At 39.4% G+C, this 18,307-nt stretch overlaps 1 protein-coding gene across 1 annotated transcript in view; it reads right to left on the bottom strand.

Moving 5' to 3' along the window:
• Window positions 1-18,307, bottom strand: part of GADL1 (glutamate decarboxylase like 1) — an 84,668-nt gene that overhangs the window by 31,198 nt on the left and 35,163 nt on the right. Inside the window, exons 12-14 of the mRNA XM_074151054.1 lie at window positions 13,622-13,821; window positions 9,342-9,393; window positions 6,165-6,254 (exon numbers count right to left, since the gene is read on the bottom strand). Coding sequence (XP_074007155.1) covers window positions 6,165-6,254; window positions 9,342-9,393; window positions 13,622-13,821 — 342 coding nt within the window. The remainder of the gene's footprint in view (window positions 1-6,164; window positions 6,255-9,341; window positions 9,394-13,621; window positions 13,822-18,307) is intronic.

Raw genomic sequence — 18,307 nt, 5'->3', positions numbered from 1 at the left:
TCATTTATCAGAGTTCAGATCACTGCTTAACAATAACAGTCATTTATATGCAGCTAGACTACAAAGATTTTATTCATCTGCTGCTGTATATTATGTACTATTAGTTACAAAATAAGAGATGTTGTTACTTTAACAAGTGATTGCTTATTGTATTATTAAATTTCTGAGCACCATCCTCTGCTGAGAAATGGTCACATTACAAAGTAAGTCCTGGTTATGATTGTATTACTCATTCTGTGGTTTCAGGGCTTATTGTGCCTCTCTCCCCTAAGGTCCTTGCCTGCAGCCCTGCCTCCACCTGGCCTCCTGCTCTCAACTCTCCAAGAATGCTGCATTTCTGCCCCCCTTGAACACAATACTGAGAATTCAGCTGGGCCCATTGAATTCGGAGGCAATTTTGCAGCTCTTCCCTCCAGAAGCCCATAAAAATAGAGGTCTAAATCAGAACACAGCACACTCGGGATACCATGTTGGGCTCTTTGCGTTTATGAACTAAGACGGCCGAGGTAGAATCCTGGCATCCCTAAGGTTCTCTTCCTGAATAATGAAGCCAGACAAGTCTTTCCCAAGGGTGGTTCTGCCTTTAGGTTGCCTGAGTCATGATCTGAGAGTTTCCCTTCTCCTTCTCCCTTTTAAAGATGGAGGGGAACTGTGCCAATTCCTCAAGTAGCTTCCCTGGACAAGTGCCTCAAGTTATACAGGATGAATCTGAAGCGTTTGTTGATCCTGAGGATTTCCCTGACAAACAAAATTTCTTCAGACAACTCCTTTGGAGGTCCCCATGTGATTCCCTGAAATGAAAATCCATGCCCCTGGAAAGTCTTTTTTTTTTTAGACTTGCCAAAACAATCTCTTCTACTTGCAGATTTTTGTTTCTTGAAGTCCACAACAGATTTGTAGGTTGCTTTGAGAGAAATCAAAAAGGTTAAGGGATGGTACCATCTCTCAACAATCCTCACATTGGCAAAAAAAACCCAGAACTTGACCCACTCTTTTTCTTTCTGTTCTTTCCCAAAGCATTTCTACATGATTACATTATTTCAATGCAACAAGAGAGCACATGGGATCAGAAACAATTAGATTAACATACAGTACTCACAAATGACTGATGAATAGCTCTAGATCTGTCAGTCACAATGATTTAGCCAATCTAACTCCCATATACTTCTGTGTAAATCTTACCATCGATTTTCCAGTTGTTTGATGTGGCCCTCCACAGAAACTCGTGTCAGGGCTAGATGCTAGAGTCAGTAGGCTACTTGTGACTATAAAAATTACTCATGTAAGCAAAGTTCACAGAAGTGAGTCTCTACCATTACTCTTCAATCACACACATTACAATATTGTTTAATTGTTTCCTTATTCAAGTGTAAGAAAAAATCAAACTATAGTATACAAGGATGCCGGGCATTCAAATAACAAGATTTTGCACACGAATCCCAAGCGGAAATACACTTGCAGTGAGATGTTGGGGACCTTTCCTGTGCATAAACCTGTTGTTATAATCCATGTCATTTTTCTCTTGTTCCAAAATATAGAGGGCAAACATTATTAACATAACCAATTGGAGGTCTTGTTTTCCCTTCCTATTCAAACCTTGTACCATAGTCAATATGTATTTTGAATACATAAAGAATGCTGAATCGGGTCCCTGATTAGTGTTTGATTTATACCACAAAGACCACAAGATTCAGAGGTTGCCAAGGCAACACCACTTCAACCTCCTTACATTTCTGCTTTGATACGGAACCGCTCATTATATAAATGTATCACAACACCAGTCAGCATGACAGGCTATTTTACAAATATGCATTCATATAGCAGACAGCTATAGTCTTCTCTTACGTAGGGGGGGAAGGCAGGAATAAGGTTACCTTTTACAAAGGGGGAGAGAAACATTCCAAGCTTTATAGGTTTTAGTATCAAATTGTATCCTGAGCTGTCTAATACAGCTAATAAATTTTGTATTATTTGGTCAAAAATCCACAAAAGGGCAAGAAGCAAATAAAACAACAACAACAAAAAGAACAACCCCAAGCCCACCACACAAGTGAAGTCTGAGATAAGATGCTAGAATTTTGAGTAATTGGAACTAACAACTGTGTATAAAAGCTTTTCTGAACCATTGGAAATCTGATATCCAGCATATGTTGTTCAGAGCTACAGACCAGACAAAGTTTAGTAAAGCATGAAAGACCTACCAGGAACCTCCTCACACTTTTTTAACCCTAAATTTGAGGTCTAAAGTGGTACTTAGCAATACACCACTAGCCCTTTTTTTACTAAGCAGTACTCAATATACAATAGTCTACCTACAGTTACACTCCAGGATCCTTCAGCAGAGCCAGGCTCCTGCAGGAAGAGGGCTCTGTTAAAGATGGTTTCTTCTGTGTTTCCTCCTTAGTCTTCTGGACCTCACTGAGTGTGAGCAGACTACAAGCTGACCCAGAATGCACAAGGCATGGTTGGCTGGGTTAGCAACAGGATGGCGATAGTTTCAGATATATCTCTTCACACCCTTCCTTGCGCCCTGGCACCCTCTGTGCTACCAGAAGGCTTTCCAGAGACAGTATTACTAACAATCAGCTAATTCTGCATCATCTGGGAGACTCCACCGTGAGCTGAGAAAGCTGACCTTTGATTTTCTAAAGAGAAGATTGTTACAAGTAAGAATATGTATAGATATTTGTAGATATGGAAAAAATATGAGAATTTGAATGGTCTGGGCTTAATTTTTTTTTACTTCTTCCCTCACTTCCATTTCTGAGTTGTAATTTCTATTTAAACTCATTGTGACTCTGTGATACACTGGCCATCATCAGTAAACAAAGTAAATCTCACAATGTCACAAGAGGAAGAGGAGAAAAAATACCACTAGGGGGCACATACAGTACTAGCAAAGCAATTGTTCCTTCATCCTGTCAATTATGTCAGTTCCAGGTCAGAGACAACTGCCCCCAGTTTGCAATGGCAAAATAACACCACTTACAGATATTTCTAGTTGAATGTAACAGCAGCTCCCCAATTACCACAGAGTGCCCATTGCTATGGTTTCTAAAAGAAGAAATCCCTCTTCACTTACTTGTGATAAGTGTCACTGAAAAATACCTTACGTCGCAGGTTCCTTTATGGGTTATGCCATCTGCTATGCACTCAGAGCACCGCAAAATGTTCAGGGCATGGAGTATCATACATCACCCCACCGCATCCAAAGCCCTGCTGTACTGCCTATAGAACCAGTTTCGCCACATAGCCAAATCCTGCTGTAATCCCCAAAGATGAAAGTGTTGTAAGACTGAGGATGTGCACAGAATTCCCGGTTTCACTGGGTAATGGAGTAATATACCATTTATGCTGTTCTTTACTTCCCCACTACCATGTTGTTTTTCTTTCCCTAAGGTGTTCAGGTGATGAGTCAAATGACCAGCTAGTGACTGTCCCAAATCCATCCTTCTGGTTTGCATGTTGGAGGCTCTGAAGAGGACAAATTTTATACCTGAAGTCTAAGGCCCTAGAATGTAAAACAAATAGCCTACCAAAAAAAAAAAAAAAAAAAAAAAAAAAAAGGAGGAAAAAAAACCCTTCTGAGAGACACAGTTTATGTAGGACAGCTAGAAGACTGACATCAGAATCAGGTGTCACACTGCAATCCAGTCAGCCCTGACACATTTCCACATAAAGTGGGCCATGGAAGCTGAAGAGCCAGTACAGCAGAAAAACTTCAAGGTTATTTTGCATAAGACTATGCTATTTGCTTATCAACTTTCACCAGCACTAAAACTCACCTAACTAACCTTAGAAGACAGCATGTTATTCTCAACCATATTGCTGAACAAGCAGTTGAATAAAATCAATTACTTGCTCAAGGGATTTTTAAGACATACATTTCCTTAATTATTGTCAGAAATGCAGGTCAACAAAAAGGAAGATTGATTTCTGGATAAATGGTATAACTGTAATGTCAAAATGTTGTGTGAAAAGACAAATTATGAATTAAAGCATTTTAACGCTCATTTTAGTGAAATGATGGGAATATTCAGGAAGCACTTACAGTCAAGAAATTGTACACATCTCCATCTGTCCATCAATGGCACAACACAACAACCTCTCCAGTCTTCATCTTCTTATCACTAACACCTTGCTGATCAGGAGGTATTCCTTCTTGCCTAGCCATATATTTGTACTGATTAATGTAATACTAATACAATGACTATGCTGTTTGCATCAGCATTGGTTAGAACAAATTGACATTAGCTGGAAAATTCAAGTCAGTCTTATTTTTTGTCACCCAGTGCTGCACCTAACTCCAGACCTGTCCCTGTAAAGAATCAGGGAGGTGAAATAACATGCTTTAGTTTGTTAACAGGCTCATTTCTGTAGTGTCCAAAAACTTCCCAGTAGTGCCTAAAGCAACACAAACAACAATCATCATTTGTTATGTCCTCCGGGAGAAAAATTTGTGCAATTCAGTGCCTTACTTTGCTAGGGAGTCTTGGTCTCTTTCCTGGTAGATTTCTGGGGGGGCTTTTGTGTGGAAGAGGGAAATAGGTTATGCTTTAGGATTTTGGGTTTCTTAGTGCTTCATCAGAGGAAGTGTAACAAACAAGAAAATGTCACCTTGCCCATTAAAGGAGTGGTTGAGATCTGCAGCGGTGCTCAGTTCTTGAGGAAAAAATGAAAACACAAGTTCCTTTCCCTCCAAGTTCTCTCCCACAAAACACTGGCTAGGAAATCTGCATTTCCAGCATCAGTCTGCCTATATCAGTACATAAAATATAGCCCAGCACCTATTCCCCACCTGGACTAGAAGCACCATAAGGCAGCAGAGCAAAGAACCAGTAAGTTACACTCAACAAGCCTCTCACAACATAGGTGCTCAAAGCCATTCGTTGTGCTTCACCCTTCCCTTCCTCAGTCCCTTCCGTAGCACACATCAATCAAAAGGTGGCAGCTGCAGCATTATTTCTTCTATGCCTTCCCATTGCTCCTTTCCGAATGCTCACTCCTCCATGGATAGGGGAGCTCTTCTACAGGTGGGGGGGTGGTGTGAGGAAGGGGAGGTATGGGGGTGATGTGGGGGTGTGTGTGTAGGCCTTCCACTCTAATGAGAGGAAGGGAAGCCCCATATGAAAGGATCATAACCCATCCACGCTTTGTGAAAGCATGATAAATGCAAAGTCCTTGTATTCACACTATGGCTATGCATGGCTTTGTACTGCAAAAGTTAACTATTCCTTCCAAAACAATACAGACAGGGTTAAAGACCACCTCACCCTAAAGACACCAGCATCCAGCATAAATTAAAAGCAATTCCTGTGAAAGGAAAGCTGCTTAAAGGAGAGCAGACATTATAGGAAGTATGCATGTGTATATATAGTATGTACAGCATGTATATATAGTACGTATACCATCTGCATGCAGATGGTATACTCATCTAGATTCTAGTTTAAATTTCTAGTAGCAAATTCTAGGAAAAAAATAAATGCAGAACACCAAAGCAGCTACAGAGAGGAGCAAACAATGAATTAAATTCAATTCCTCACAGAATAGCTTATTCAGTAAAATACACCACCACAGTGCCTATTGGCTTCTTAATTAAGTCTTAAATACTGATTCCTCAGTAGGAACTTTAAAAAAGCAGCATTAAAATGTTGAAGTTGTTCATGATTTTCTGCCAGGATGGTAAAGAGTTACCAAAATGTTTACCAATTAAGTTTTTCCCATTGTATTCCTGTTGTCATTTATAGGTTGTTTAACACCAGAAATGTATTCTTAAGCACTTCCTCACCTGCATTATCAGAGATTATCATAGATAATGCAAGACAAGTTCCAAGGACAGCCTTAAGTGTCTGAAACAGGTAATGAATATTCTGTCTAGACAAGAGATGCAGGCAACACTGTTCCTCTTCTCTCAGTCTGCCGGTTGCTAACAGCTCTGACAGTAAGCTGAGTACCTGTAAATGCCCGAATCTTAGATTAACAAAAAAAATAATTAGCCTTGTCTGAACAGAGAACAAACTTAAATCCTACCAACATATATTTAAGGATTAAACCCCCACTCTACTGATAGGTTAGAGGTGAGCAAAGCCAAGGACTATTTCACATGCCTATCTGACACAGATAAATCAGTGAGCTACAGATAACACTGTTCACGTGACACTCACCTGGTGTAGCTTCTGCCAAAATTCGGGTCCATCTTCCATTTTTCTTAAGCTTGGTGGAATGTACCAAAAGCAAACATTTGCATACTCCGGCTAAACAAGAGAACAAGTGATTGCTTATGAGATGTAATAAATGGGACAGGAATATATAACATAGCTTGTCGAAGCGTTCTGCTTTATTTTTGGGGGGGGGGAGGCAGTGGGGAAGCCATTGAGTTTATACTCTTTTCATTAAAACTTCCTTCTCCAACTCACTTTTTGTTTCCCTTTTTTGAAACTATAAATAGTTTTTGTATCATCCACTTCTCTTCCTGCTGCCATAAAAAGGAAACCTGTAGGGGTTCCTTTTTCATTCCTTCTTCCTATATACATATTTAACTCTGCTTTGCTCGCTGAAAACTTTGGTTAGGAAAATGCGTAAGAGAGGCATAGAGAGGTAACTTACAGATTTCAAAATTAAAGCAACTTTAAAGAGAAAAACACATTTTCTTTTTATTGTTTTTTTAAATGGAAATTTCCCATAATGCATTTTACACAAAATAAACTCAATTTTTGTTACCGTTTTACACTTGCACACCCAGGCATTTTTTTACTGAACAATGCCAATCTCATTTTATATCATGTGTCATACAGCACATTGCACAGTGCTGGAGTTAACGCTGGCTTTCTCAATTTCCACATTCTATAAGAATCTCAGGACACCTTGCAGGGTATGTGGTATATCCTGGATACATCTTGTACAATATCTAAGCAGGTCTTTTGAGCAAAGACTGAGACTCCACATCTGTGCTTCCCTCCAGAGAAATTTTGCCCTTAAACTCAGCAGAGAGTTAGCTGCAAGACTCCCAACAAGAATGGCTTTTCACCATGCATTATAAAATAAGGCATTTTGTGCTTATGAGGTTTCTGTTTCATATACGATAGAGAAAATGTTCCCAGCAGACCAGTACAGGATGTCTCTACATTTCCTGCTAATTTGGAATGATTTTGTTTTTTTTACCTGAACAGATAGCAATAGCATGGGGAGTAGACGTGCCATCTAATCCCATCCAACACTACCCATAAAACCACTCAGTCAATCTTCACCTACATTATTTGCAACACAGTATTTAACTGGGGTCTAGATTATAACACGGATTATAAACTCACACACCCCTCTCCCCTCCCACACGCCATCCTCATTAGTACTGACTGAAAGGAAAAAAAAAAAAGCAGTTAAAAGGGAGCTTGGTAGCTGGGTCACACCATCTCTTTGCCCCACTGTGAGTGGCTGCTATTACAATCCCAGGCAGTCTCCTGAATGAGGAGAGCCCACCAGCTGAGACGTGTTCTTTCATGAAAGGGCACTGAGAACTGCTCATATCATTTTCCGCCTCGCTTCAAAGAATGCATTAAATACAATTTAATCATCAAGAAGAATATCGTTGTCAGCAGGAACAGAGCTGCAAACCTGCCACCTGCTGCCACTGAATGAAATAAAGCTCAGCTCTTAACATCCCATTTCTTTCCCCAAAGAGCGTGCACTGAGTACACACATAAACACAGACCCTGAAAAGGCAGCAGCTTCCTCATGAGCGCAAGCACTAGCTTGCTGTTACAGGGTTTATTTTAAAACTGTTTAAAATCAGATGGCAGGACTAGACAGATGGCATATATTACTATGTTGTCATTGCCTATATTGCCTTCTTGATTATCTCAGTTTCCTTTCACACATCAAATACATCAACCTCCTCTGAAAATACCATTCACCCTAGAAAAACTTAACTACCCCCAGCCATGCTTCACTCTATTTTTGGTTATCTTGTCACAGCTCTTATCCAAGCACGTAAGCAATTATACCACAGAAGAGTTCAAGATGACTCAAGCATGAGCAGCATTTCCAGGCCATAGAGCAATTCTCATTATAGGACTCTCCTGCACTGCATGTATCAGAAGATCACCTTCCTCAGCTTCTTGTCCAAAGTCCAACTTCCTTTCTGAAAGGGCTCGCATAACTGGGCCAGGCTGCGTCCCAGCAGTCTTTGAATTCTAACTGCTTGTCCCCCTGCACTCCTGAAAACCTCTTCTTAACCCTTGCTCAACTTCCTTCTCGTAGCCCATACTACAGCACTCCCTCCACTCCCACTTTTAATCCACGTATCCTGTTCCTGCAGGAACTAGACAGCAGCCTCTGCTCTCACCAACAGCTTTCACATCTATAGTAGATCTGGGCTCTCTGCTAACCTCTACAATAACAAAAGATAGAGAGCTTTCAACAGACTTGCTACTTTAGTAAACCCATCATGTGCTGCTGGCCCAAAAATCTGCACTCCGAGTAAATTTTCCCAGTATGCACTTTCAAATTAGCAGTTTTCAAAATTAAAGGGAAAAGTTTATATTCCATTAATAGCATAAAATATTTTTTATATTTCATATATCTTCTAGCCTAATCTGGAATGCTCATGGTATCAGCAAGTGTAAACCAAATCTGTGGCATTGTGGTTTATCCATCTCCATGTGTGGCATTTACGGCATTTCCCTTCCTCCTTCCTGTGTTCTCTTCCTCCCCACACTGCATATCCACCACGTACTCTTCCAACAATGCAGAAAGTTTTTCCAAAAATGACAGGTCTTTGCAACATCCCCAGATACTAGGCTTATTAACCAAAGAGCTGAGGATAGATGGAAAAAGAGCGCTTCACCTCTGCTCCCCTTACTCACTCTCCCCCAAGCAAGCTCACCGACAGGTAATAAGCTGCCAGGTTTAGAAAAAATGAGTGAAAAACACAACTCTTGAGCAGTTTTTAGGAAGTCAAGCGTAGAAACAGAATTAAAGAAAACAAACATGGACTTTAATGATGAAAAGTCCATTTTTAGGATCAAAATATTCTTCCACCCAGCACACAATCTTATCCATAAGTCTGGCAAGCACTGCTTTTTTGCAGCCAGAATCTTCACTTTCACAGAAAAGTACTCCATCTATTACCCTGAAGCAATACAGGCCCAGATGCTAGGAAAACAGGTAGACTGATGGTAGGGAATACAGAGCAGGTTATGTGTGTTCTATCATATCTGTGTATCTCTAATACATAAACTTATGAAATGACATACTTCAAATACAAATTGGCAATTGACTAAAAAGAACAAAATCAATCGACACCCCCCCAATAACAACAACAATTCAGTTCCATTTTCACTTACCTCCAAAAGAAGCTGAAATCCATCTCTTTTCTTGATTTCCTCCACTAAATATCTGTAATTAAAAATGCAGGGGTTTAAAGCACAGAACAAAACAATACATAGAGAAAACAACAACAACAACAAAGTTCTTGGACATGTATATGCCTCTTTTCCTTTTTTTTTTTTTTTCTTTTTTTTCTTGGATTTTTTTCCCCTAAAGAAACCACAATGTTAAACCTCATTTCTACCTGCTGTGAAAATGCAGTAGCTATCAGTTCGTGGAAACAAATGAAGGCTACATCCAGCCAAGAAGCACTAAGGAGAGGCCAAATTCTGTCCTCGGGCACAGATTTTCAGTGGAGCCACATGGCACAAATTGATCCTATTTACATTAGGCTGTGAACTTTCCCAATGCAAATTTCCAGTGATTTTGCTCTCTACAAATTAATGCCTCCATCTCCTTTTTCTCAAGTACTGATGCTGTGCTGCCATGCTATTTCATGGTCACACTGATATCTCTTGCACTACTATTGTCACAGGGACCTCTTAGCTTAGCCCAGAATTTAAAAGTTTCCCAGAATTTAAAAGAATTTAATTGCTTCAAGGCCAGCAATTTTCCCAGTACTGTCCTTGTTCCACACTGTACACAACAGTGCACATTTCCATTCAGTGAGTCACTGCTGATGCACAATGATCCCTGGGCATCCTATGCCAACAATGCATTAAAATAAGTATTTCTTTTCTCTTTCACTGTCAATATGAAAAACACAGAAGCCTTCAATGGGAAGATGGGTTTGAATCAAAACTTTGGATTCAAATAGCTTCAATTTATAAAAGTTTTTAAAACATGACCTCAACTTTGCCATGGCACACACCACACAGGAATTCTGAAGCAAAGAGGACACTTTGACATAGCTGGGACTTCTATTTATTCCTCCCCCTCAAAGCCCCAAAGAAAACTCCAAAGAAATCACCTCAAATACACATAGCTTTTCCGTTTTAACAGAATTTTAGTCTTCTACACAAAGATTTTGCTGTCTAAAAGGAATAAAACTGAGACAGTTAAACTACTGATCGTGTACAGATCTGTTCTTTTGTTGCATTTATTTGGCATTTTCCTGCCTGCAGCTGCATTACCGGTCATCACACAAATAATTCTTTTATCCACTACTTGAGGAAGAAAAGTATTGTCAAAATAACCCCCCTTGGTCCTATCCACATGCCTGAAACCTGTCCCTGCAGGGACACCTCTAGCACAGTTGTATCTGCAACGCCTGCTATTTGGCAGATGTGCTTCAGAAGCAGGTTGGCTGGGGAGGCAGTAAACAATACCCTAGATGGCATGCATTTTTCAAAACAGAGCATGGGGAATTGTCACACTGTTTATCATTAACAAGTACTGCACGCGTGACTCATTACCTCTCAGCACACATCTTCGCAAAATGGTTGCTGTGGTAGAGCCAGTTCCCACAACACTCCATGAGTTGTGTCACACTGTGCACCATTGAGATGTTTCACAATAACATGTTGAGGTTCTGGGTCTTTTCTGCCATGAATATTTAGATCCTAATGCGTGCATTTGTTTGTCAACCTGGATGTTTGTGCCCAAACTACTGTTTAGGTTGAAAGAGAGGTACACTGAAAGGTAAGTAGGAGGCTAGATATCATGTGAGTGGGTTTGGGGGAACCTGTTTCTGTAGGGGAATTGTCTTAAGTAAAAGAAGCTCATTGCTTTTGTCCTGTTGATTAGAAGATACATGTCTGCACTATAAAATTCAGCAAGAATTTCTGAATTTTCTGAATAAAATTCAGCAAAAAATTCAAAATTCAGCATAAAATTCTGTGCCAAACTTCAGCAAAATCAGCAGGCTATTCACAAGACAGTGGCCCTCTATTTATTTTTTTAATATCTGTTTAAGATCTATGTATGAAAACTTTTTTTTTTTCGGTTTAGACTTGTTAGAGCTATTTTACAACACTTAATACTCTTCCCTCTTACCACAAGTGCCTGTTTTTTATACCACCATCTGACATAGGAATCTGATGTTGGTCAAGCTCACAACACTGTTAATCAAGTTCTTAACTACACTGCCAATTGTCGAAGAAGGCAGCCATTAGAAAATCCATCACCCATGATTTATCTTGCCAGGATCATTTGATGGCAGTGGAGCAATTTACTCTGCATCTTTCCACAGTTGACAGTGGAGTTCCATTATCATGTCATGGTTGTAGAACATCAGAAGGGCTTGAGTCTCAGTGAGTATTGGAGTGCACAAAGAAGTGGTATTTGCTATGATTAAGCCTTGCAGAAAATGAGGGGTGGAGATCTGCAGTGAAAGTAGACATATGTCTGCTAAGAGTGGGTGTCAGAAGAGGAATCAGGCAGAAAAACTGCAAAGATGCTGAAGCTTAACACGCAGAGGTGGTTATAGTTGTATTCTAAAAGCAGCTTACTTCTATTTTCTTTTTAGTGTACTTCATAAAGCAACATCCCTGTATCAAAAATAATTTGGAAAAAAAACCCAGAAAATAATTTTCCAAAGTGATCAGCAGGATGCTCTTCTGTAGGCGTTTTAAAAATAAGTCTTTCCAAATAGGTAGCGTCACAATGTTCCTGGGATATCTAATACACCGAAAACATGATTAATCTCCAGAACAAGAAGAAATTAATGGAATAGCCAATAACCAAAGTTTGATGCAACAGAAATACATGCCTAAAATTACCCTAAAACCTTAAATTCTATAGTCAGTGGACTAGTTCGAGAATTAATCCAGGTCTGTGTTTAGGAACGATGAAATACTACCTTTGCAACATCGAAGTAAAATCTACTGTAACAAATGAGGAGAAAGGCTGCACAGCTGTTGAGTGGTTGGGAAACCTGGCAGAGAGCCCAGCAAACCTGATGGCTCAGCTGCAGAGTGCCCATGTCCATGCAGACTCAAGAGAGCAATGCAGCTACTGTAAAGAATGTACTTCATCAGATAATGACTAAGAATTAAATTTCTTCTTAAAGGGGGGGGGGGGGGAACCCAACCCACAAAAAACAGTCACTCCTTAGAAGCGTTACCAGCTGAATCCTAACATTCAAAGAAGACATCGATCCCAGAAAGGTCATTAATCACTACACTCAGTCAAACGACCTTGGCCAGTGACCTTGATAAGGCCGAATTCTCCTACTGATAGTGGAATGAATTACTTACTCTGTACAGACACAGAGCAGTATAATGCTTCAGAACAAAAACAAGGTGCAATTTAACCAGAAGTTATTAAGGAACATTTAACCAGCTAAACAATGAGTGACTTTAAAGAATTGAAATAGAGAAAAAAGCCACAGATCATTTGAGCTTTTCTGGGTTTGCTTCTTTCTTTTTATTCCTTTCTAATCCACTCTGGGTTTATTTAATGCATATTTTTAATGAAGTCACTTAAAGAAAAGGTAAAGTGAGACTACTCCTTTAATTTTCACTGGAGTAAACGTTCAATTCTTTTCAACTTGGTAGTTCATATCAAAAATGGTGATATGATACAGGTGGATGTTTTTAAATATTAATGATTTGACTTCTGGTAGTGTTTAGCTAGCCCAGGAATAGGTGGTTTAACTTATATAAATTCTGAATAAATATGATACTTCAAGTGAATTGCTTTTAATGGGCCATTATTTCAATACTATTTCTTCTATCAGAAAACAAAACAACCTGTGAATGGAAGTTTCTTCCCAGAAATTGAGACATTACTATCACTTTAGAAACACCTTCTAGAAAGGATTTTGCAGAATTCACTTGTGAAACTCAGTGCTGCAAGACCAAAAACTATGTCAAATTGAACAGTGTGCGTGAGAGGAAGATCACAAGAAAAAGGTGCTTCAGTCCCTGACAGAACACATTATAAGCATTAAGAACTTCAACAAAGTTGTGGAGAAACAAAAAAGCAGTATCTCAGAACAATATGCCTTTATATATCTCTACTACATCCTAACATTAATAGTGTCCTCATACAAATTTCCCCACATCATCAGCTTTCTGTGTTTCCTCAGTCATGAGGAATGAGGTGAACAGAAGAATGGCTAATTCACTTCTTGCAGGGCACAATGGTTATTCCTAAAAGTAATAATTACTATTAAATATTGTAGCAAATGTAATAAAACTAATTATAATTGCTATTAGTTCCTCTTATTATACACAAACAAAAGGAGAGGGGGGAACAAGTAACAATGTGGTCTGTTCCAGAGATGGTGTATCAGCAGTGTCAACATTTCAGTCAATTAAACAGACTAGGCATATTCAGAGTTGCGAGGCAGTACCTAGCCAAAGCCAGGGCCCTGTTCACTCTCTCCTCGAGGCCTGTGGTTCCCAGTGCTTTCCACATCAGCCAGAACTTGAACGCATCTGGACGCCTGCTGCACTGAATGGACTTGTCACCGGTGTCATAGCTGACATCGTAGAACTTGTCCTGCTGGAACAGGTACGCAGCCTTGGCAGAGTAACAGTTCTTCAGGAGGCCCTATTAGAAACACAGTAGAGACTTACATTGCTGACAAGCATTTTGAAACCTCCTTATCTTCACAAACCAAAGCTTTTTTTTTTTTTCCTGTCTGTACCAACTGCTTAGTGAAACAGAACTGGATATGCTGGAAACTATCCAAATATTACAGTGTGGTTTAAGAAGCCTGGATGAACCTGAACCCAGTGAAGTCAGCACTGACAACAAGGAAACTTTTTTTAATATTTTCTTCATAATGTCCCTGAAGAGTTGCAGGCTGAAGAGGAATTCTGACTCTGATCTCAAGAAACCATGGGAGGGGGTACCACAGAAACAGTTGCCCAAAGACATACATGGGTGGGAAAGGGGGAGGAGAAGGATAAGCTTATGTCCCCTGCCCCAGTCTATAGATAGGAAGGACAGCCCCTGAGGAGCTTCCTACATGTTCACAAATGGTTCAATCCAGTCATTCTTTGTCAAACAAAGAACTTCATATATCACACAGTTAGTTGCAGGTAGGGAAGATTTTAGCCCCAAGAAATAAATGTTTAGACCTTACCAGAAAATAAAGTCACTAGGATTTAGGATCTGACTGTTTGAATGGAAACACCATAAGGAGATTAATACAATCCCAATTTTCGTCTCTTTTCACAGTTCAGACAATTTTTACATTTGAAAATAAACCTCAGAAAAGGTACTTTAGCATATTCCAATTATGGTGTGTTAATGAAATTATTTTTATTCAGCAGTCTCCAGCCTCCAACTTCTGACAGACTGCCTGGGCAGAGATGAGCAGCAGAAAACAGACAAAGATAAACAAGTAATGTGGCAAGTTCCAGCGAAGAACAAAGCTGGGAAACAGAATGCACAGTGGCTGTTATAGACTTAAAGGTGCAGGGGAAGAGAAGAGGCATAGGACTGGCCATTGGCTGAAGAATGAAATATCGAAGTATGCTCTGTAATACTGTGAAGTAGAGAAGAGCTGACAGAAAGCAGGTTAAAAGAGCAGAGATGAGGGCGGCCCTACACGGAGCCCAGGAGACAGAAAAGGTTGTAGATTTGTCCATGACATTAAGAGTAGGTAATAAAGATAAACCACAATCTGTAAGACAGTACTAGAATATACATTCAGATGAGGTTAAAAACATGGCTACAGCATCTGATTCAGATCTGCAAACATGTATTTCAGTGACAGTTGAACCAGAAGTCTTCAATGCAGAACAGACCAAGGAACAGAAGTGGACAGCGTGACAGAAGTTGCTAAACAGTATCTCAAAGAGCCCAATTCATTTTCCAATTCAACATCACTCTTCAATTTGAACCAACTGAGAAAGCATTTCACATTTCATCCTTTTCTCTGCATCTGCTGCAAGTCTGACTTTAAAATGGCAGACAGGGTCTGACAACACTCCTAATCAAAGTGTCATATTCCCAAAATAGAGGTGCAACTCTTGATCTACATTCCTATACACTACTGGTAACTTTGGAACTGGTAGTAAAATAGAAAAAAAAAAAAGGTCGAGGCAAAAAAGCCAATGGAGAAATAATCCACTGGCAGAATAAGTCTCCCTGTCTCCTAGCTTTTTCAATTACCTCCATCAATACAAATAACAAAACAAACCAAAAAACCAACCCACGCACCTATTCGTCAAGCACAAAAGGAGAAGAATACCAAAGGTTCTTCCACAACCTCCATAGGGGTTTGACAATCCCATTGTAATACTGTTGGCTTGCAAAACGGACAGCAAATTCAATCTGAATTCTTTAGCCACAGGACCAGCACATTCAGCCATGTGAAGATAATTTATGTGTCAGCTTGGGTAAAAAAGGGGCAGTGGCTGCTCTCCCTCTGCAGTAATCAGTGATAATGTGCTGCTGCAGCACATGGTAGCTGTAGCTGGAAAGCCAATGCTGGGCACAGATTTTTTGCAGTATATAAGACTCTCACACCTACTTTCCAACTTTCTCCGAAAAAGAAAGGTAAGATGACGACATTGGAAACCAAAGAAAAGTCAAGCACCGAAGCATCCATCCTTTACAGTTTTTGTACAGCTTTGTGTTCTCTGGCTAGCAGCTGCACAACAGGAACAGGAGTCCGTTTGTCAAGCCATTCTGCCCTACTCATTTAGATCTCCATACCTTGATTTTCAGGGGAAATACAAGTTTACTAGTCATGGCTTTTTTTTTAAAAAAAGGCAGCAACATCCACAAATTTTTATTTCTAGAAATAAATATATAAAGAATTGCTTTGTCTCTTACTGGCTTTAAAATTTTGCACAGTGTTTCTGCAGTGAGTGTACAGCAGGGTTGATCAACATGGGACTATCTTCTGCCTTATCAGAATGTAATACAGCTGCACAATAGAGGATATCACAGGATATTAGTTCCCCTCATGCCTGTTGCCTGAGAAATAATAACTTTTGTTTGTCACAAGAAACCTAAACTCAGTTGGTAATATTACAGAAAGACTGAGAAGTTCACTTAAGATCACAGTACAGCTGCAGAGTTTTGTAGTTTAAAAACAAATGCTCCAGAGTGAAAATGTAACAAGGACAAATAGTTCAATATCTCTGAGTGAACTCAAATTCCTGGGAACGTATTTCATTAAAAAAAAAAAAAAAAAAAAAAAAGAAAAAATGTAGGTACTGTCCTACTCTCCTGCTGCATCCAAAGCTGACAAGACGTGCTGGCTTGATCATCCTTTTCCATCTGCTTATCTTACAAATAATGCAACATGCTCAAGAAATCCTGATAAAAATATTGCCTACTGTCAATCTCCAGAAGCAAGTACGGTGACACCCTCCAGCATGTCACCAGAGCAGACAGGAGAAGAAACAAAAATCTTTGTGAGAAAGAAAGAAATGTGCCAGACCAATGCAAGAAGCAAAGTGGAGAAGGAAAGAGAAAGGGAACATTGCAGAACAGAATTTGGGCAGGGAGAGCAACAGAAGAGGCAAAAAAAATCCAAGATAAATTTTATGCTCAAGAAAGCAGTTACTCCTTGATCACTGCTGTCTCAAAAGTAATAGACTCAAACAAGCTGAGGACACAAAAAGTCATCTCAGTTTTCCTAGTCAAATGAAGAAAAAGTAGAAAGAAAAGAAAAATAAAAGAAAAATTATGCTTTATAACTCAACATTCTCAGCCCCAGGAAGACCCCAACAGTTTTCCACACAGTAACTGAGTTGCCCCATCTGTTCAGAAGAATTCAAAAATTTCATTATAACTGCCCCATTTGGCAAGTTTGAGATCCTTTCTTCAGCATCTTTTATCTTTCTACCCTTTGTACAGAGACTAATGGTAGTATTCTGCCTTACGCTGGGGCTGTTAAAGTTTAGCAAATGGAAATAGGGAAGCAAATTTTCATAGGGGCCCCAGTCCTCTATGAAGTTTCAAATAGCCTTTGGTTTCCATGACTTCTATGTATAGTTGCTGTGTGTTCTATTTAATGGCAAATAAATGAATAATTATTGATACCGAAATCAATATATGAGTTCCAGTTTCATAACTCAACATATTTTTTCTCATTGAACGCACCTACAGCAAGCCTTCTGATCTCTTTTCATTTCAACTGCTAGTTAAAAGTGAAGTTCATTTTCATTAACAAAACATCTTTTTCCCCAAGACAAACATCTTCCTGATTTGCCTCATCTGAAGCAATAAGGACAGTCTCTTGAATGGTGTACTTGAAAAGTCTCAAAAGCAGTGCTGTGCAAAAGTTCACCCCTGTAGTTCATTTCAAGAGTTGAGAAGGAGCTCTCACTTGTGCTAACCCCAAGCAGAAAGCAATGGGAACAGAGTATTTCCTGCAGCTGCCCTGGAAAGAAATCAGTGAAGTAAATATCTTTGTGATACGGCTAATGATGAAGAAGAGATTACACTGTAGATGGCTACCATCATCACCTCAATCGATTATATCCTGTGCTAAGCTGGGACTTCATTAGCTACATTCTTTGAGACTTCATTTTTAACTAATAAGTAAAAATTCTGGTCATTGCTTAGAATTGATTACTAATTACCTAATCTAGTGCTACACTTGAATGAGTCGTAGAACTTCGGCATCGGTGTTAAACATTGGTTTCTATATGGTGATAATATTCACATGTATATGGATAGCAAGGACAAATCAGAGTAGCTCTGTGGTCCTAAAGGAGTATGTACAACCCAAGACTGATTCATAGCATTTTAAGAACACATAAGAACAGAGTTGATTCACTAATGTTTTGAGAATATCGGTCCATCTAGCTTTGTGTTTAAACAGTCACTGCCATCCACACCACGGCAATACAAGTGTTTTCTGACTAAGTCCATCTCATTACAAAAGTGATGAAAGTTACTCAGACTACGGCAGTGAAAAATGGATACCTGTGCATTTCTTGAGTGCTTTAAGCACTGAAGAACTGCTGTAATTGATCTGAGTTTTTACAGAGGATTAACCAATCTCTCTTTCCCTTTAGTGAAAATGCTTCTCCCTTCTAATCAAGTCAAACATGCATTTCTCTATTCT

The sequence above is a fragment of the Numenius arquata genome, chromosome 7, assembly GCF_964106895.1.
Source record: "Numenius arquata chromosome 7, bNumArq3.hap1.1, whole genome shotgun sequence".
Lineage (NCBI taxonomy): Eukaryota > Metazoa > Chordata > Aves > Charadriiformes > Scolopacidae > Numenius > Numenius arquata.
The sequence above is the reverse complement of the archived record's forward strand: the minus strand, read 5'-3'. Positions and strand labels throughout refer to the sequence as shown.